The sequence below is a fragment of the Crocuta crocuta genome, unplaced genomic scaffold (genome assembly GCF_008692635.1).
Source record: "Crocuta crocuta isolate KB4526 unplaced genomic scaffold, BGI_CrCroc_1.0 scaffold70, whole genome shotgun sequence".
Lineage (NCBI taxonomy): Eukaryota > Metazoa > Chordata > Mammalia > Carnivora > Hyaenidae > Crocuta > Crocuta crocuta.
The window spans coordinates 11795967-11817753 of record NW_027528417.1 but is presented as its reverse complement, the minus strand read 5'-3'; the positions used below and the strand labels follow the sequence as shown (position 1 = coordinate 11817753).

The 21787-nt window shown below is 40.3% G+C and overlaps 1 protein-coding gene across 1 annotated transcript in view; it reads left to right on the top strand.

The window, feature by feature from the left end:
• Positions 1 to 21787, top strand: part of IL1RAP (interleukin 1 receptor accessory protein) — a 129153-nt gene that overhangs the window by 80650 nt on the left and 26716 nt on the right. Inside the window, exons 3-4 of the mRNA XM_077754379.1 lie at positions 8800 to 9085; positions 13290 to 13476. Of these exons, the coding sequence (XP_077610505.1) occupies positions 8800 to 9085; positions 13290 to 13476 (473 nt within the window). The remainder of the gene's footprint in view (positions 1 to 8799; positions 9086 to 13289; positions 13477 to 21787) is intronic.

Below are 21787 nucleotides of genomic sequence, written 5' to 3'. Positions count from 1 at the left end.
TATCTCGCAAATCTTCTCATCTGCCCAGGGCTGTTTCTTATTTTCTTCAAATTACTCAATCAAGAAAACTCCGTTTTTTGGTGGGAGTAAGGTATGTCTAATTATCTGGTCCAGGAAAACCATCTGCCGAGTTATTAGCTCAGTGTTGTTGAACAGTACAAGTGACATGAGGTTGTGTGATAGATGCTCACAGCCACTCCGGCTCTTCCTCCCCCACGCCTCACTTCTCTCTCTTTTCAAAGCTTAGTTGATAACCACAGAACTTCGGAAGCATTTTCTAGACCTTTGTTTGAGTAGCTGTCCCCTGAATAAAAAAAAAAATACCTCTTTTTATGATGTTTTTCTACTTACATCATACTCTAGGAAATGTAGTTTGTAGATTATTTTTTGAAAACTGCTTGTTTGCTACAGCACTTTGCCAGAAAAATATTCTACTATTTGATTTTTTTTCCATTGAGGGACAAAAAAAGAAAGTATTTTTTAAATGTAATTAGTCAAAGAGACCTAGACTTAGGGGGTGGCTAAACCTCACAATTTATTCAACAATCTGCCTACTTTAACAGATGAAATAAGACATTGTCATCCTTTAGTATGATGATCAACTGTGACTAGGGAGACACAAAATAACCTTGGTTCAAACTAATACTTATCCAATGCTAATGTGCTTAGGAATAATCTGAACATCTTGTTAAACTGTACATTCTAATTCAGTTAGTCTGGGTGGGGCCTGAAGATCTGCAATTCTGCTGAGCTACCAAGGCGCTGATGATGTGCTGGTGGGCTGTGGACCACACCTTGAGTAGCAATGGTATTGGAGAGTTTATTTCTTTTTTTTTTTTTTTAAAAGTTTATTGTCAAATTAGTTTCCACATAACACTCAGTGCTCATCCCCACAAGTGTCCTCCTCCATGCCCATCCCCTCCTCCCCCCACATCCATCAGTCCTCAGTTTTTGTCAGCATTCAAGAGTCTCTCATGGTTTGCTTCTCTCCCTTTCCCCCACTATTTCTGCCCTTCTTTCTTATGTAAAATCTAGAGCTAGAGAGCTCAGGGCTGGTCAGGCAGCGCCTTGTGTTCTGCCTCTCACTTTCACACTCCACCATTTGCTAGGTGTGCCCTTCATTCTTATCTTCCATGATGTAGCATCCCTGTTCCAAGCAGCGGGATGGAAGAAATGGGATGGGAGCCAGAGCCTAGGAACACGCCTGTACCTCTCAAGAAATGTTTTCCGGGGCACCTGGGTGGCACAGTCAGTTAAGCATCCGACTCTTGATTTCAGCTTAGGTCATGATCTCAGGTTGTGAGATCAAGCCCTACATGGGGCTCCACATTCTCTCTCTCTCTCTCTCAAAAAAAAATGATAAAAATTTAAAAAAGTAATAAAAAAAAGAAATGTTTTGGAATCTACCACATGACATATCAAATATATTCCATTCATCAGAACTTTCCACTTGAGCACGTCCCATCCAAGTGAGAGGAAAGTTTGAGAAATGTAGTCTTTCTTCTGAATGGCTCTGTGCCCAGATGGAAATTCCCATACTTTTGAGGAAGGGGAGTGTGGGGACAAGGTCAATGGGACATGTCTAGCAGTTTCTCCCATAGACCAGAGTGAGAAAATCGTTTTCCAAAGGTCACATACAAAATGGCAGCCCATAGATTAATTGTCACTAATATGTGCATAGAACTTTACAGTTGCTATCGTAATTTATATCTTCGGCTCATTCAGTTTTCATAACTCCTATGTAGTATAAGCTTGAAGTGTTGGTTTTAGGAGCTGAGGTTCATAATGGCTGAGGGACTCACCCTGACTGCCCCCTTTAAAACTGCAAATTTCTCCTTCTTCCCTCTTACCAGGTTTCATGTTTTTCTTTGTATTGACTAACCTTCCAATATGCTCTATGCTTTATTTATTTATATATTTATGTATTTATTTATTTTTAAAATGTTTATTTATTTTTGAGAGAGGGAGAGAGGGAGACACAGAATAGGAAGCAGGCTCCAGGCTCTGAGATAGCTGTCAGCACAGAGCCTGACATGGGGCTCCAATCCACCAACTGTGAGATCGTGACTTGAGCCAAAGTTGGACACTTAACTGACTGAGCCACCCAGGCGTCCCTTTACTTTTCTTATTTAGTGTGTCAGCTGCTTATTGTCAGTCTCCCTGTGTTAGGAGGTGAGCTGCGTGAGACCTTCGTTTTGTTCACCAGTGTGTCCTGAGCTTGACCCATGGCAGGATCTTCAGTGTGTAGTTTTTAAATGAATTAGAAAAGCCAGGAGGTGCCAAAGCCTGTCTTTGACTCATCTCTGTTATCCCCAACCGTGATGCTCTGTGCTCTGTGCCATGTGCCTCCTCTATCAGGGCTCCTGCTAATGTTCCAGTGTCTGGCACTCCTCTCTCTTGCCTCGGAAACTTGCCCACGCTTAACTTGTTGACTTCCTCTTTGTCATCAAGCCGCTCATTCAACGGTGCTCACACCTTAGATTCTCCTTAGATCCCAGTCGCAGGCTAATATTTCCTGCAAAGGCACGCATACAGTAGAAAACCAAAGTTAAGCAAAACTTTTAAGAATGGATTATAAAACCAGTCTTTTCATTATACTTAGTCTCTGCCCTCAGGATTAGATAAGACTACTGAAATATATGGGGCACCTGGCTGGCTCCGTCAGGTAAGCATCCGACTTCGGCTCAGGTCATGATCTCACGGTCTGTGAGTTCGAGCCCCCCCTCCCCTGGAGGCTTTCTCTCTGACTTTCTCTTGCTCATGTTCTGCCTCTCTATCATGTAAATAAAAATTGAAAATAGTAAAGAAAATAAAAGACTACTGAAATTTACTGATGGGGCAGTTTTTAAAGCACATTGAATTCCAGCTGAGGATATGAAAAAGGACTGTTTCTGATCACAATCCAATCTCAAGACCACCATTTCCTCCCCCTTTATATAATATAATATAATATAATATAATATAATATAATATTTCATTATATTAGGTATATAATGTCATATACTCAGCTGAAAGCTATCCTCCTACTTAGAAGCCTATTATAATAGTTGGTTCATTCCATCAAGTATTTTCGCTTAATCTTTCTTTTTCCAAGATTGTCAACCTTTTGACAGGCAAGGACCTATTCAGATTTATTATGCAAATTCAGCCTAATAGGTACTGTGCTCCTTTTAGTATACCAAGCCCCTTAATCCGCATTCAACACTATAAGGTAGGCATGTTATGCACGCAGAAACCGAGCCTGAGACGGGAAGCATTTGCCCAAGGTTATATGTCAATTAAATGGCCTATGGCGATTAATTACATGTGGAAAGTAATTCTGCCTGAAGTTTTCTGACATTTAAATCCTTCCCTCTTTCTCCTCTATACCTGAGCTTCCTGGGTTTTTATATCTACATGTCTTTCTGCCCCAGCACCCAGCCCAGTGCCTTGTTCCCAGCAGATTCTGCATGAATATTTAATAAATACAAATATATGAATAGCTTTCCTGTGGGAAATATCTTGCTTTGAATGTGTGAGCATAGATTAGGGACAAGCATCCTAGATCTATGTTCAGGCAGCCTTTATTTGTGCTACCACTCAGGCAAAAGTAAGTCAATTAATCTCTCTGTCTCCGTTTTCTGGCATGTAATGTGGGAATGGGCATGAAAGCCCAAGAGGGTGTTGTGAGATTAATTAGTTAAAATGTATACCCTGCTATATAAATGCTAATTGCTGTCAGGAGCGTGGGTTGGATTTTCCAGCGACTTGGCTTTGGGAGGCTTTGCACATTCCATTAGTCCTCTGTACCTCCCAGCCTCAGCCTTAAGAAATCCTTTGGCTGAGGGACGTGATGACTTTGTGACTCCCCATGTCGAGGGGCCAATTTAGAAAGGACGTCCCCTGTGGAGTACACTGGGTAAGAAGGGACATTTTAAGCAAAAAAGTAATTTGCTCTGCCAATAATTTGCTAAATTCCCTTTGCTGTTATTAGAGACAAATATATTTGCATAGCAGCCTTTCCCCCAGTCTTTTCTTCTGCTCGTGCCTGCGGTGAGTCATATAATTAATTTGGTATTATATGACACTCCAGCCTGTTGCCATAGATTTTATTTTTATTTGTTCATTGAATAATTGAAAAGGCTCCAACAAAATACCCTCAGGGGGCTGGCGAGGGAACCTTAAAAACTCGCAGAACAAATTTCCAATGGGCAAACACTCCAAAGAAAAAAATTCTCAATAATAATACCTTTTTTTTTTTTGCTGATTTTTAAGAACACCGATATGTATATTTTTCAGTCCCTATTGTAAAAGAGGCTGATTCACTTTAGAGGTATGTTTATTTGGCCCATGGGACATTCTGTAAAAGAGATACTTAGTAGGTCTAGTGATTTATTTGCCACTTTAAGATGAATTGCATTTAAATTGATTGAAAAGATTTTAAGGCTATGGAATCAGCCAAAAATCTTAGTGATTGATCTGTATTTAAATTTCAGTATGTAAGGGCCTTTAACAAAAGCTATTTTAAAAGGTGTCTGTTCTTGATTTATTAAGTTATGTGATAAAAGGGAAATCCTGCCTTTTATTAGTTAAGATGGAAATACTAGTTACTGTAACAATATGCCCCCAAATCTCAGTGTCTTAACACAATAGAAGTTGATTTGTCCACTCAGTCACAGCCCCCCGACCCCGGAAAGTGAGATGGCATTTCTGAGGAGCTCTGCTCCAAGCAGGGTGAGGGGTCCAGGCTCCTTCCATCTCGTGATGCTACGTTACTCAAAAATTTCTGGCCCTCAGGGACTCCATGTGAGGGAAGGAGAAAGCATCATAGATTAAGCTGGGAGTTTCAGGTTAAAACATTTCCAATCGCATCCATTGGCCAGAACCAAATCCAATGGCCCCAGTTCGGTTGCTGAGGGTTTGGAGTCTCCATATGGGCCAAGGGAAACCGGGGTTCAGGAACATTTGGCCAGTCTCTGCCACATCTGCCCCCGCGGTCACTAGAGTTCCATTCGTGCTTCCTCCTCAGTCGGTCTGAGTACACGCTTGCGGTGGCGATGCCACACTCGCTCTCTGCTCATCCCCCTTTCCACGGTCTGCATTCTCCTACTTTTACAAAAGAAAAATTGACCTGTCACTTATCATCCATCTTACTATTCATCATTCCCAGGACTGTAAAGACCTCCAGGCAGCAAACAAAGTGACAATTTGTAATATTGGTGTCAGGAAGTCTCCTTTAGTCAAGGTACCATTAGCCCTCAGAAGGGCCTCCACTTCCTCTCCAGTTTACCAGTGTTCCTGTTATGACAGTTCATGGTGTGAGAACCGCTGTTTACTGGCCCCAGTTGGGGCGATCTGAATTGAGATCTATTAGAGAGCAGAGTTGCAGGAAGGATGCTAATTTTCATTTGATAGCCTTACCTCTACCATCAGCCAAATTTGGACCCATAGTCCAAGCTCTTGAGGGAGGTGCCTTTGGGAACAGCATAAAGAATATTTTTATGCAATACAGAAGGCAGTAGCATCTCTTTCCTTCAGATAACCAACAATATGGTGACATTCCAGATACCATCAGCTGCCCAACTGCCCGTCACTCTCTTTTTCCTTTAAACTATACCTTGTAATTCAAAAGTGAAATGACTGTTGTGCCAAAGCACACGGATACAAACCTTGGAATTAAAAAGTGAAGTCAAGACTTTGTTTTCTTCCAGAAAGTTATTATGATTAGGATGGTGAAACACCGAGAGTGGCTTTGCCAGTTGTATTTATGATATGCGCTCTCGTCCTTCCTTCCCTTTTTCCCCCTTATTATTATTTTAATTATAGTCAAAGCAAATCATTCACAGAGAGTTTTAAAAGGCCAAAATATTATAAGGTTTATACCAAAGTAATTGTACTCTTTCTGCTCTAAGTTTCCTCACATCTGCTAGCTCTTTTCTTCACAAGCCACCGCTTTTAAGTACTCTATTTATTCCTTCTGGCATTTTCTGTCTATATTTTGCCAATCAATTTGTGCCTATTGTTATTTTTCATTTAACCAACTCTGGGCATAATTTTTTTTTCCATTTTTTAATTATAATCAATGAGATTTCTCTCTCCTAAATGGTCGTCCCCTCTCCTTTATTTACTTATTCCTTTTTACATACGTGCTGCAATATTCGAATCAATAATCATTTAATTAATGTGCCTTCACATGGTAATGAGCTATGATTGTTTACTTTCTTACTTTTGGAAGTTATTAATTGCCTTGCCTTCATATGCTTACTTTAATTTGGATCTTTTGGATAACTGCTTTCCTACTTACAATTGCCTTTCAGCATAATTTTCCACAGGGCTAATTTCATCAGATAATTTATTAGTTACAATTATTATTATTTTTGAATTGGAGATTTCCATTCCCTTCTACTTACCCTGGTTTGTCGCCAAGCCCTGCTGAGTAGCTGTGAGCCAGAGATCTCCTTCACGGTTATACTGGGGATTCCTTTCCCCTCTCTCTGGAATTGCATCCTTCTTCCTCCATCCTATAGTTTGCTTATTTCCCTCTCATTTTACTAACACAAATCCCTCAGAAGGCTCATGATGAAGAGCATATGGGAAGTAAAATTACTGAGTCTTGATGTGCCTGAAAATGCCACCTTCACACTTGATTATTTCCATGGGTTTAGTTTCAAGATGGAAAATAATCCCCTTCACATATATTGTTTCATTATCTTCCAGTTTTCAGTCTTGCCTTTGAGAGTTCCAAAGCCATTCTGATCCCTGGTCTCTTGTAAGTGACCCCCCACCCCTTTTTTTTGGTATCCTTTCTTACTCTCTGGTAGTTTATAGCATCTTCTCTTTTTCCAGTTTTAAAAAATATTTTTGGGTGCCTGGGTGGCCCAGTCGGTCAAGTGGCCGACTTCATCTCAGGTCGTGATCGCACAGTTCGTGGGTTCAAGCCCCGCATCGGGCTCTGTGCTGAAAGCTCGGAGCCTAGAGCCTGCTTCAGATTCTGTGTCTCCCTTTCTCTCTGCCCCTCCCCTGCTGGCAGTCTGTCTCTGTCTCTGTCTCTGTCAAAAGTAAAATACAAAATGTTAAAGAAAATATTTTTTGTGGTATAAATCTGTTTTCATTGACTTATTTAATTGATGGTTCTCTTCTTTCTTTCTATTTTTTCCCCCTTTGCTGTATGTCATCTACGTAGAGGGACCCAAGTTAAAGGAGGCTCAATCTCTGTGCTTTTATAGAAGAAGAAAAGGAAACATAAAATATGCTCTAGCTCTTAAAATAACCAACACAAGTGACACTCACTACATCATATGGGCAAAAGTCAGCCACGTGACCTCTCCTTCAGAGGGGCAGAGAAGTGGAGGGTTTCTTTGCCTAGGAAGAGAACCCAGAAACATCGGGGGAATGGCACTCACTAGCGATTCCGTATCTCGGCTGACAGTTCCTTCTGGGTCTTCTCAGCCTTCTGAATTGTGCACTGGTGTGCCCTCCAGCCTTCCCATTCTGGCTTAGGATTTGTCTGTTTCAATGGGCTGAACTGATTACAGCTTGTCAATTTTGATGTTGTTGCTGTCTTTTTTCCTATTCTTGCTGTTACTTGGGGTTATGTCTTGAAAAATTATTTTAGTTTTAGTGAAGTTTCAGAAGGGAGCGATGTTGGTTGCATGTATTCAATCTGACATATGTATCTGAAAAACTGTACTTGTAATTTCCTCTAAACTGAATGAGCTGATTCTGCAACTTTGTAGCTTTAATGAAAATGTATTTGAAGAATCTGGTAAGACGGATGTTTTATTTAAAAAACATACTGTCATGTTCGCATTGGTGTGGACAAAATTGGATCTTTCCAGTTCTTTCTTTGTATATTGGATTTTAAAAGGTATTTTTAAATAAAAGCATAGTGATTATAAATAATAGTAATTTGTGGAGTCTTGGAAAAGCCGGTTTATTAAATTTCTCAGAGATCTATTACTTACTTAAGGATTGAGTGCTTACAAATTCTTCTGCAAGTCACATAGCTTCCAGTTCTTTGCTTTTATCAAAATTAAAGTAGCCACAAATTTAGTTGTTCTCTCGATTATCTGCTGCCACAAAAATGTTGCCTTGACAAACAACCACAAACTTTAGTGGCAAACTTCATTTTATTTATTACACATGTAGTTTTGTTCGTGAATCTGTTACGTAGATACCTTTGCCTGGGCAGATCTAACCTGGGAAGAACTGAGAGTCTTGTAGGGTTGTCTTTTCACTTAGAATTTTCCCCTTAGAACCTCCTCTGTCCCCACAAGGGTGAAAGAGCACATGATTCCTTTTTCAGGTGAGATTCTCCATCATTCCTTATAGGGTACAATAGGATCAAGTTATGAGATCCAGTCATTTCCAAAAGGTAATCAAAAAATGATAAGGAGGGAGGAGAAATCATTTCTTCTTACCATAGGCTTCTATTACATGCAATTATTATTATTATTAATTATTATTATTATTTTTAAAGTTTACTTATTTATTTTGAGACAGAATGCAAATGGGGGAGGGGCAGAGAGAAAAAGGAAGAGAGAAAGAATCCCAAGGAGGCTATGCACTGTCCGTGCATAGCCCTATGTGGGGCTCAGACTCACCAACTGGGAGATCATGACCTGAGCTGAAGTCAGACGTTTAACGGACTGAGCCACCCAGGCACCCTGTATTTCATGCAATTACCACAGAAGGGCTACTAAACCTGACCAGAGAAAGGGGTTCCTGGAATAGACTGGGTGTCCTAAGTAGGTGTGTTCTCTACAGCCCTTTAAGATGAGATGACTCACCAGCCTTTTCTTTCTTTTTTGATCCTTCCAGAGCGCTGTGATGACTGGGGACTAGATACCATGAGGCAGATCCAAGTGTTTGAAGATGAGCCAGCTCGCATCAAATGCCCGCTCTTTGAACATTTCTTGAAATACAACTACAGCACAGCCCATTCAGCTGGCCTTACTCTGATCTGGTATTGGACTAGGCAAGACCGGGACCTTGAGGAGCCAATTAACTTCCGCCTCCCTGACAACCGCATTAGTAAGGAGAAGGATGTGCTCTGGTTCCGTCCCACCCTCCTCAATGACACGGGCAACTATACCTGCATGTTAAGGTAGCCTGATTCTTGGTGGTGACTTTCTCTTTTCCCTTTAGTTCCGGGGCTTTTTTCCAGGTGGTATATCTGTTATGAAGCTGGGGAGTGGGAAGGAAGCATCTAGACAGAGTTACACCTCACCTCAGTGGTTTAGCAGAGGTTCCCTGAAAGAGGTGTGCAGAGAAAATGGCTGTACTCCTCAGAACGTTCTTTATAAGTGGTTCCCTTTCAAACCCTGGCATATATCAAGATTATCTAATGCTGGAACCATGTTTATTTGTTCCTTTTCCCTGACATTAGAACCTACCTGCATTTATGCCCTATCTGGAGGCGTCTATTTCCCTAGACAATGAGCAGGGTGGGGAGGAGAACCCATTTATATCTGTTATTCTTGGCATCTTTCAAAGTGCCAGGCATAGAATAAAGCCTTTGGATGCCTTATGGAAGAAAGAGTATTTGGTAAACATCAAATGCATTTAGAACAATCTCTTTCAAACTTTTCCACCAAAATCTGCTAGGAAGCAAATAAACACCATATCACTGGGAATCTAAGAATATAATCCAAAGCACCGTACCAATACTGCAAAATTCTTTCAAGTCAATTATTTTAATCTTGAAAGTTCATGCAGATTTGCATTTTACTCCATAACATACCCGTTCTTCTGTTACCACAGATTAATATTATTTTTTGCTCTAAAAAATNGGCTCGAACCCACGAACAGCGAGATCATGACCTAAGCGAAAGTCGGACGCTTAACCGACTAACCCACCCAGGCGCCCCTATTTATTTTATTTTTTAATGTTTATTTTTGAGAGAGAGAGAGCACGTGCTCACACATGAGTGGGGGAGGAGCAGAGAGAAAGGGAGACAGAATCCGAAGCAGGCTCCAGGCTCCGAGCTGTCAGCATAGAGCCTGATGCAGGGCTTGAACTCACAAACTGCAAGATTATGACCTGAGCCGAAGTCAGACACTTAACTGCCTGAACCCCCCAGTGCCCCAAGAATAATCATTTTTTAAATGTTTATTTATTATTTTGAGAGAGAGAGAGTATGTGAGGGCAAGGTAAGAGCAGAGAGAGAGAGAAAGAAAGAGAGAGAGAGGAGAATGAAAATCCCAAGCAGACTCCATGCTCAATGCATAACTGGATACAGGGCTCGATATAATGACCCTGAGATCATGACCTGAGCCAAAATCAAGAGTCACTTAACCAAAGGAGCCACCCAGGCGCCCCTAGAGAATAATTATTTTAAGGCTTAGTTCTTTAGCTAGTTTTTTCCCCAAGGTCCCTTTGTAGCATCCAGGCCTTACTTTGTTGTTTAAATTTCCATCTGGCTTATGGATAACTGTTTTGGTTTCTGGGTTTTGTTTTGTTTTGTTTTGTTTTTGTTTTTGCATAGTTTCCTAACTGTTTAATAGGTGCATTGTTTTGCGAGAGCTACCAAACCAAAATGCCACAGATTGGTGGCTTAAATACTAGAAATTTGTGTTCAGAGGCTAGAATTCGAAGATCATGCATTGGCATGGTTGATTTCATTTATCTGTCCTTGGTTCATAGATGGCCATCTTCTTTCCATGTCTTCACAAGATCCTCTCTCTGTGTCATCTCTGTACTAATCTCTTCTTATAAGCACATCAGTCATATTGGATCACGGCCCACCATACTCCTTTTACCTTAATTACCTCTCTCAAGGGCTTGTCTCTAAAAACAGTCTCACTCTGAGGTATTGGACATTAGGTATTCAACATAGCAATTTGGGGGACACAATTCAGCCCATAACAATAGGGCTGAATGACATAACAGTACAACAACATAGGCTAACATAACAATAGATAATCCCACGTCTTCTTCTGAATGCCCCTTGTCTCTCAAGGATATTAACTATTCTCTGATGGAAAAATATGACTGTGTTTTGATGTATTGAAGCTGTGTCATGATGAAGTGAAAAAGAACCTCTTTGTCATAGAGGATTTTCATCACTGAGGCCTTGGGAGTCCCTTGTAACTTCTGAAGGCCCGTTTGGGGTTTTCACTTGACTTTAGTTTTACTAGAGTGGACTCTAGACTAGTGTGTAGGAGCTTGTGTCCACTGTCCATGTCCTAAGACAGTGTTGTAGGAGAGTTTAGGACAGATTATAGTAGAAAGAGCCCTGGAAGAAAAGACACAGAAACTAGGCCATCAGCCCAGCCCTGACACTCCTCAGCTGGTGACCTCATGCAAGTCACTGTCTGAGAGCTTTGGTATCTGTATCCACCCAATGAGAAAATTAGCCTAAACACCTTGACCTCTTTTTTGTCTCTGATGATTGTTAATCCATTAACATTCCACATGTAGTGAAAATGCCTGGGGAGGGGTCATTGGTAGCTTTCTGGATGGCCTTGTTGTCTACTCTGCACTTTATTTATTTATTTATTTATTTATTTTTCTCTACTCTGCACTTTAGTGTATTATTGTCTCTATTTCTGTTTCCTACTTGTCTAGAGCCCTTCCTCAAACTTTTCTAACCTTCTTTTACATTACAGGAGCAGCATGGCTGTTTAGGCCTGAGTATTCCTTAAATGCTATTTATCAATTTCCAGATGGCCATATATTCAGTTTATCTGTCTGCCTGTCTTCTGTATCCCCAAAGAAAATCTAGAATTGATCTTGTCTTGTGGGGACACCAGAAGTTTCCCACTGTCCTGAGGCGATTCCTAAATGGAGAATGACCTTAAACTGAACCATGTAAAATCAAAGGCCTGATGTCTTTAAGGCCATAAATTAAGATTTGTCCTCTAAGACGGTACCATTTGTATTCTTGCTACAATATCCTTCTTAAGATAACATCCAGATTTTACTTTTGGACTTGGGGAAGTCAGTCCCACCACCGTTCATCATTTTTTTAAAGTCAGAGAATATATCTTACAAAGTTGAACATTACCATCTCTATAATTTGCACTGTACGATGTTTCTTCCAGGGGTACCTGGGTGACTCATTCGGTTAAGTGTCCAACTCTGGGTTTTGGCTTAGGTCATGATCTCATGGTTCTTTGTAAGTTCAAGCCCCGCTTCAGGCTCCACACTATCAGTGCTTTGGGATTCTCTCTCTCCCCCTCTGTCTCCCCCTTCCCTACTCATGTTTTCTCTCTCTCAAAGTAAATAAATAAACTTTAAAAGAAGAATATTTCTTCCACGTGGTAGACCTTTTGCTTTCTGTAGGTAGAAATCAAAGCTGCTACTCTCCCTTCTCACCTTATTGTCATAAGTCATCTTTAAACACCCCCTCTTCTCATCTTGGGGAGGGAAATGCATCTCCCTATTTCACTGTAGTTAGCCTCAATTAATTAGTTAATGAATATCTAATATGTGTTTGGCACCTTACATAGAAATCACAGAAAAGAGTGGACAGTGGATGACCCATTTACCCATCACCCTAAGAAATCAGTTACTTTCATTATCTGTGTTCCCTTTATTGTTTTCCCACACATAGACACATGTTTTACATCCATCCCATTCATTTAAGAAACATTTTTTCAGGGACGCCTGGGTGGCTCCATTGGGAAAGTGTCCCACTTCAGCTCAGGTCATGATCTCAGGGTTCATGAGTTTGAGCCCCATGTTGGGCTCAGAGCCTGGAGCCTACTTCAGATTCTGTGTCTCTCTGTCTCTCTCTGCCCCTCCCCTGCTCGTGCTCTGTCTCTCCCTCTCTCAAAAATAAATAAACACTTAAAAAATATATTCAGTGCCTTCTGAAAGTTTAGACACTGTATTACACACAAGGAACAAAAGAGAACACACAGTGGTCATGCTCTTGTTTGAGCTGTGATAAATTCAATCAAGAGAATGTCCAGCGTGCTCAGAGAAGGAGAGGACCCATTTAGAAATGGGGTGCATGGAGGAAGACATGAAAGGTGTCCATGTGAAAGGCAGGGTGATGGGAGGAGAGCCCTGGGCAGGCAGACAAAACAATGTGTGCAGACATTCAAAGATGAATACAATTCCCCAGTCATCCTAAAAGGTAAATACTTCAGTATATCAATGGTAGTTAATTGTGTCTGTTTTTATTTTGTGATGTCTAATTGGTATAGGAAATATCTCCATAATACATTTAATTCGTACATGAACTCACAGATAAATGAAATCTCCATACGTAGCCGTATTCCATTAGCTCATTTCAACAGGATTGCTCCATTAAATCAAATGAAAATGAGATTGCCCATGTATTGTGTATTTCTCTTTTCAGGAACACCACATACTGCAGCAAAGTTGCATTTCCTCTGGAAGTGGTGCAGAAAGATAGCTGCTTCAATTCCTCCATGAAACTGCCAGTGCATAGACTGTATATAGAGCATGGTGTTCAGAAGATCACTTGTCCAAATGTTGATGGGTTTTTTCCCTCCAGTGTCAAACCAACCATCACCTGGTATATGGTAAGCAAGCTCAAGAGCATTTTGCCCTCTCTAAAATGGCAATAACTGTTGAGTTAATATAGAAAATGCAGTATTTCTCATCAGATTTTTTATTTCTTCCTTCATAACTTTAATCAAACCTTTTAGCACTTCCTCATTTTATGCCATTTTAAAGGGGGTCATAGAGAATGCTTTGCCTCCACTCACCATTTCCCAAATTACATTCACTGGACAACTGGAATTACTATATCTCTAATAATTTCCTACGAAATACCATTTGAGAAATACTGCACGCTTCTCCTCACTGCTGAGCGGGGTCAGCAGCTGCCCTTTCATCTGGTGTATTTCAACACCTTGATTAGTCAGTACTGTGTTTTATTATTATTTGTGTATGTTTTCGTGTTTGCCCTCGTTTGTGGGCACAAGCTTTCGGTGGTCTCTTCCACATCTAAGAGACTTGGAAAATGTTTAACCAAAAGTGAAAGTGTTGGAAGGTGGCACCTGGGGTAGTGGCATTGTTGTTTAGTCTCTTCAAATATCCACATAAGCCAAGGCTAAAAACTCTTGGGCCACATGTAGAACAAAATCGAGTGACAGATTATCCACGAGATGTACTTTGAGTGAAGTGAGTAAAACAAACCACATATAGAATCCACGTCTAGGGGAGGAGGCAGATGGAAGGAATGTGGTATTTGGCAGACTTGACAGCGGGGAGCCCCCCAAAAAGCCCGTGGTACTCACTGAAAAGTATGGTGGGCCAATTTGAGAACTGAGCGGCTGAAATTAGGAAGAGTTATGCTCTCAAATAGGGGGTGAGTCCAAGCGGCCCACGTAAGAAGTTCTGAAGGGATCGAAATAGTTCAGGTGGCTGAGAACTCTGAACAAATGCCACCTCCACTCAGGACAAGCTGCTGGGGGTGTGATCAAAAGTAAACAGGATTATTAGGGCACTTGGGTGGCCCAGTCATTTAGGCATCTGACTCTTGATTTCAGCTCAGGTCTTGATCTCATGGTTCGTTAGATTGAGCCCCACATGGGGATTCTCTCTCTCCCTTTCTCTCTGCCTCTCCCACACTTGTGCATGAGCTCTCCATAAGTAAATAAATAAACAAATAAATACATAATAAACTTTAAATTAGGTAAATAGGATCAGGACGATATAGAGGAGGAAGAGAAGGACCAGCTAAAAATGGAGGAGCAGAGAGGCTCAGGAAATCTCAGGATCCTAGTTTGGAAGAGAGATCTCTGTGAGCTTAGAAAATGCTGCCAAACTCAAAATCTCAGCAAAAAAATAACTTTACATAAAAATGAACAACAAAAAGAACCAATGGAAAAATCCCATTCAACGTTACAAGGAAAAGGAGACTAATAAGCAGAGTAACATTTCTACCAAAAAAGAAAAAGCATGCCAGAGGACATACTATGACTTACTATTTCAAAAATGAGCTACAAGGCATTAAGAAATGATACAAGATGAGAAAGAATAATGTAGATAAATAAGAATTAGAAAAGTCCAGGAATTGTATAACCCAGTGAAAATTTAGAAAGAAGAAAATAAGTCATTTCAGAAATGAAGGCTAAAACTGAGAGGAACATAATTGAAAATGAATGTGATAGATAATGCCTTAAGATGAACAGAAAGCAGAAGGGAGAAAAAATTTAACATGGAAAATAAATGGTGAGTAAAAATAAGGAGACTAGAATGGATATAGCAGTAACACATAAAGTAACTTTATCAGAGATAAAGAGGGCTTTTAAGAATAATAAAAGGGTCAGTTCATCAGGAAGCCATAAAAATAGTATATGTGCTTCACAGCAGTGTATCCAAATGCATGGAGCAAAACTTGGGAGATTTAAAGGAAGAAATAGGCCGTTCATAATCATAGGTTAAAATGTTAGCATCTGACAGTTTAAGTCATTAATGAAATGGCTTAGGAACCAACTTTAAGAGTTTTCCGTTGGTTGAAAATGGAACATTTGAACTTCAGGAAGGATATTAGTCACAATGGGTTAAATCTTAAGAATTAACTTCACAAGTTCATACCATTTAAAAATAATTGGTCACATTTGGTGGATGATACAAAATCAATTTGTAATCATAAAAACTAGTAAGGGAAATTATCAAGTATTTTTTTCTGCCTTTCCTGTAAGAAGTGTTCACCGAGTAATGAAATAGTACAGAGAAGTGTGTTTTTATAAAAGAATATAATCACTCCACAACCCCAATAGAATTAATAAATCTAAGCATTAAGCATCAGTGACTGGTACCATCGTGAGAAAAGAAACAGCTAGACATATTCTTTCCCATGAAAGAATAAAATCCCACTTATAATTGTGCCCAGTGGATTAAACCTGAGTCTGATTTGGATCCTACTGCCATTTTGTAGGATATATAGAGGACAGGGGAATGTATTGATCTACACAATGAGTTTGCAGTCAGCAAAATCCGTACTGGAAAATTCTATAGGCCTTGGATTATTCAACAGATAAATTGCAAGAAGAAAGAAAGGCATGATGCGAGATTCAAAGAAACATAGAATAGACCTTTAAAAATGGATGAGACTGTAGTGTCTATGGAGGTGATGAAATTATAAGTGAAAACAAGAGAATGATTTTACTGTGAAAGTATAGATAATGACCCCTTTGGGGGGTAGTAAAAGTTCTGAGATTGACATGGGGCATGTGGAGCCTTTCAGGAGTGACGGGTACTGTTCTATTCCCGGACCTGAGTGGTGGTTATAAAGATAGTTGCTTTATAATAATAGATTAACTCATACATACATTGGAGTGTTTTTGTATCTATTTTATGTTATAATAAAATGATTAAGAGGGAGGGAGAGAAGGAAGAAAGAGAATGAGAGAGAGAGAGAAAGGCTGATTTAAGGTATATAATAACTGATTGCAGTATATGGGCCTTCATTAAATCGTGTTTTATTCAACTTAGGAGAAAACCAGGGAGCTCTGAGCACAGAATATTGATAATACAATGTGTTGTTATTACTTTTTAAATTGTGATATGATACTGTAGTTATGCTTGCAGGAGGGGTCTTGTCACTTGGAGATGCGCACAAATATATTTACAAGTGAAATTCTGGAATGTCTGTGATTTGCTTCACAATAATCCTGGGGTGCAGTGAGTAGGTGTAAATGAAATAGCCCGAATTAATACATTTGAGGCTAAGTATAGTTGCAGGTGCAGGGGATCATTGTGTATATTATGATGGAATATGGAATGTTCCATAGTAAAACACATAAAAAATGAGTAAAAGAATAATATGAACAACTTTATATCAGTAAGTGTAATGTATTTTCCAGTTTTATTAAGATATATTCTTCTATTTACCTGCAGTTGAGTTCTCTCATCTCTAACCTTGTTCACTTTTTCTGTACTTTGAATACTCAGTAGGCTGAAAAAATTAATTGTATTTCCTTATGCAGTCTATAAATTTCCTTCCTTTTTCTTGGTACATTCCCTATGCCTGGAATGTCCCCTAGTCTTTCATTAGAACAAATCAGATTCTACATCTTCATGAAATGTGTGTTCCCTGTTCTCTCCAGCTAGAAATAATTTTTCCCTGACATAATCCCACAGCTACTTATTGATGCCTGTCTCCATGTCACTTTTCACTTCCTTTATTGTTTTACGGTCATTTATATATACTTTCAACAGCTGTTAAGGACCAATTGTATTCAGTGCAATATGTCAGGGGTTTATAATGAATGTGATATATGTCCTACCCTACCTAGTTTCAAAAAGAGACCACAGTTTAATTCAGACACATGTATCAATAAGAATTCCTGGGGCCCATGGGCAACCCCACACATCTGACTCTTGATATCTGCCTAGGTCATGATCTGATGGCTCATGCAACGGAGCCCCGTGCCGGGCTCCGTGCTGATAGTACGGAGCCTGCTTAGTATTCTCTCTCTTCTTCCCTCTCCACACCTCCCCTGTTCCCGTGCTCTTTTTCCCATCCAGCCCTCAGTTTGTTCTCAGCATTCAAGAGTCTCTCATGGTTTGCCTCCCTCCCTCTCCCCAACTATTTTTCCCCTTCTCCTCCCCCATGGTCCTCCATTAGCTTCCTCCTAATCCACCTATACGTGCAAACATGTGGTATCTGTCCTTCTCTGCCTGACATAGTTAGCTCAGCATAACACCCTCAAAGTCCATCCATGTTGCTACACAAGGCCAGATTTCATTCTTTCTCATTGCCGTGTAATATTCCATTGTATAGATAAACCACATCTTCTTGATCCAGATAGCCAACAGACACATGAAATGATGCTCAGCGTCCCTCATCATCAGGGAAATACAAATCAAAACCACACTGAGATACCACCTCACGCTGGTCAGATTGGCTAAAATGAACAAATCAGGAGACTATAGATGCTGGCGAGGATGTGGAGAAACGGGCACCCTCCTACACTGTTCGTGGGAATGTAAACTGGTGCAACCCCTCTGGAAAACAGTATGGAGGTTCCTCAAAAAATTAACAATAAAACTCCCCTATGACCCAGAAATAGCACTGCTAGGAACTTACCCAAGGGGTACAGGGGTGCTGATGCATAGGGGCACATGTATCCCAATGTTCATAGCAGCACTTTCAACAATAGCCAAAACATGGAAAGAGCCTAAGTGGCCATCAACTGATGAATGGATCAAGAAGATGTGGTATACCCATCTCTGTATTCTTAATGATTTCCAGAATTTTTGGTTTCCTGGAGAATGAATGTTGGTGCTATTAACTAAGATATGAAACCTCAGGGAAGGAGCAGGTCTGGGGTGCAAGTAATGGATTTAGATGATGACAGATGGAGTTAGAAGTGTCTGTGAGACACCAGTGTGGCAGTGACCTGTACTCATTGGCTACATGTGTATGTGTCTAGAGCTTAGAAGAAAAAATCAAAGCTGGAGACAGAGAATCGGATGCATCTGTATTATAGTTGAATCCCTTAAGAAAACAAAATAAAATGATAAGAGAAAAAGGCTAAGGTGAAAATCTGGAGAGAATGTTCATGGGGTGAATAAAAGCAGGAAGCCTGGGAAGATCCAGAAAAAAAGTCTTAGCGGTGAAACCACTGCCATGGCAGATACCCAAACATGTGCGGGCGACCAGAAAGGACAATCAGTAACCTGACATCCTTTCTATTGTGTGATTATGAAAAGGTTGTGACTGATGTGTGCTATACTGCTTTTTATTTCTCCATCTTGGAGTAGTTGACACCTTTAATCCTAAGAGTTCTGCAATCTTGGGAGCAAAATCAAGGTTCTTAGAAGGGGCATTCTCCTATCACTGTATATCAATACTGACATTGCTTTCTATTGTCTACCTTCTACAGCCACACCCTGGATCCATCTGGGTTTCTTGGCCTTCCTACATTGTTCTTTCTCAGTTGATATCAGCTGAGTTCTGTATGCTGACATTGGAGAAGTAGCCTTTTTTAGTAATAACTGTGAGAGCTAAAAGACACATTTATCAGTTCCAGCAAATTTGTTTTCCTGTCGGCAGAAAGGTGAAAATGAATGAATTGAAAGAAGGAAAAGGAAACTAACATTTCTTGCATTTTAGCAGTAAAATACATTGTACTCGGTACTTTATATGTTCTATGTAACAATCAGCACAATCCCTCAGGGTAGATATCGTTAGGAGCCAGAAGCTGAGAGAGGTAAACAAGAAATAGCTGACATTTACCAAGCGCAGGAATTCTTCCAAATGCTTTAATTATTTTCATTCTCTCAACATGAAGTAGGCTCTACTGTTAGTTTCATTATATCGTTAAGAAAACCCCCAAGTATAGAATGGTTGAGAGATTTTCCCAAGGTCCCAGAGCTGAGAGCCAAGATTCAACCCTCTGCAATCTATGTCAGGAGCCCATAGTTTTACACTATTTTATTTAATTTACTCAAAACAATCCAGCCAATAATGGGAGAATCTGGAATTTCAAGCCACTTCCGTTGGGTTCCAAAGATTATACTCTTCAGAAATGACACAGAGAGGGCACTCCAGTCTTTATTTATGGAGCATAAGGCATTTTGAAGTGCAGAGCAGGCTTTGCACGTGGATTAGGTTGTAAGGGAGACTTTGGGCCATAAGGAAACCGGTGGAAAGAGGGGCCCGAGGAGGCGAGAGGAGGCTCAGAAAACTGGGATTAGTGGGAACAGAAGATTCAAAGTATCTCTTTCAGAATCGCAGGGGACATGGGGCAGCCTTGACTTTCTCTTCTCTGCCTGTCTTCTCCCCTCCTCTCTTTCTGCATGGCAGCGTTTTCTTCAGTCTGGGCCAGGAATTCATAGTTCCCTTAATCCAACAACCCTGTGAGTTAAACTGATGTTCAGTAAACGTTTGTTGAATGAGTCAGGTTTTGTTACTCGCCTGGAAAGCAAACCATGGCTTAGAAGTGATTTACTGAATTTCAAATAGCCAGCATATAAAAGAACTTCTGGAACAAAACGCGTGTATAAATTGGAGGCTGCCTGTTTATTCTCGTAGGGACTTCCAAATACACAGGAGTAAAGACACAGGTAAGTGTGATCCTCTGGTTGTTGTTGTTACTCTTATTATTGGATTTATTCAGAGACTTAAGCTTTAAAATACGGCGAGCCATCCTAACTTTCATGGATCATTCCTCGTTCTCATTGTTACAACTGGGTATGTGAATATTTTCCCCCAGAGACCTTTGTTGAAACCAAGGCAAATTTTCCTTTCTTCCTGAGGATCACAGGAACCACTTTAGGAGGTGTTTTGGAGATTACAGGTATGGCAGCTGCTGAAATGCTCTCAAGGGCTATTTAGCAGAATAGATATCATTCCGGATATCCGTTTGCAAATAGCTGGTTTTCCTTGTACTCAGCATGGTCATTAAAATTGGGATAGTACCTCCACCTCTAATTCTCAATGTGAGCTTCATCAGAATTGGTCAGATGTTGTTTATAAATCTCTCAGAAAATTGAAAAACTTTTGCCTCTTCTGACAAAGTGCCACCAGGAAAGCACATTTCTGAAAGAGTGCCAGCCTTGGCCCTTTAGTTGGCGTGGTGCGTATTGTTAAGTAAGTCCAAGGACTCTGTAATAGGCTTTATTTTTAAGGCGGCTTGTTTCTATTTGATCTGACATCTTAGTTTGGTCCTTTATCTCTTTGCTTTCTCTACAGTCCCTATATAATGATTTATCACCTTTGGTATAAAGGAAGTAGGTATCCTATGTTCTTTCCAAGCCATACACATTTGATTCTATATATGCCTGTATACACACACAGCATTTTACATATAGTCTCAGGGCTTCTGGAGAGTTACGTTACATTCTTTAAACCTAAACCCAGATCACATATCTGTGAAGCCCCAAGGCTGACTTAGGCTGAATGAGTCACCCACTCTGTATTTTGAGAGCACTTAAATTATACCCCATTTTTGTTACTATGATGACTGCACTTCTCTCCTCTGTCCTAGGTAGTGACCTCTCTCTTTCTGTCCCTTGAATCACATGCACACAGCACAAAACGGAACCAGTGTACTTCGTACTTAGGAATTAATTATATGCCTGAATGAATTAGACCGGGCTGGAAAATTCCATGGGAATAAGGGCCATTTCTGTTTTCCCGTCCACTCTGGGTGTGCCCATGTCCTAACACAGTAGCTGTCACATGGGAAGGATTTTATAAATATTTGTTGCATAAACAGTGGATTACATAGTTCCGTTCATTGGAAGTGACACCAGTATCGAACTCTTATAAAACTTTGTGAACAAGTATGATGCCTTTCATACCAACTTAATCCTGGATGCAAAAATGTCAGTAGATATTTCTAACCCAGTTATAGCTCAGTTAAACTGTTTGTATCCTCACTTGCAGGCTCCCCACCCACCCTATAGCTCACCCATCCCATGTCTCGTATGCCTTGCATTCATCTTCTGTTCTCATTTGAGTGCTGCTTGAACTTGCAACTCCACGTCTTGACCTTGCTTCTCTCATTCTTATTTTTGACCATGCAACACAAATGTATTGTGTAAATGTATTTCACATTTATTGGGTGCTAAGCATTGGCCAAGTTGCTGCCCATGCACATTCACTACCTGCCCCTAAGAGTACATTTTGTAGAGGAAGAAATACACATGAAAAGATACCACTACAATTACGCTGGTGAATGACTAACACAGAAGGCAAAATGCTGTAGGAGTGGAGGGGATTTGGTCACACTTTTCCCTGTCCCTGGAGTGATATCTCTCACATCTCCTCTTCTCCCACAGAGCTGGTAATATTCTACTTAACCCTTTAAGAATCCAGCCCACATTTTCCTTCTCCATGAAGTTTTTTTTTTTAATGTTTTCTGTTTAATC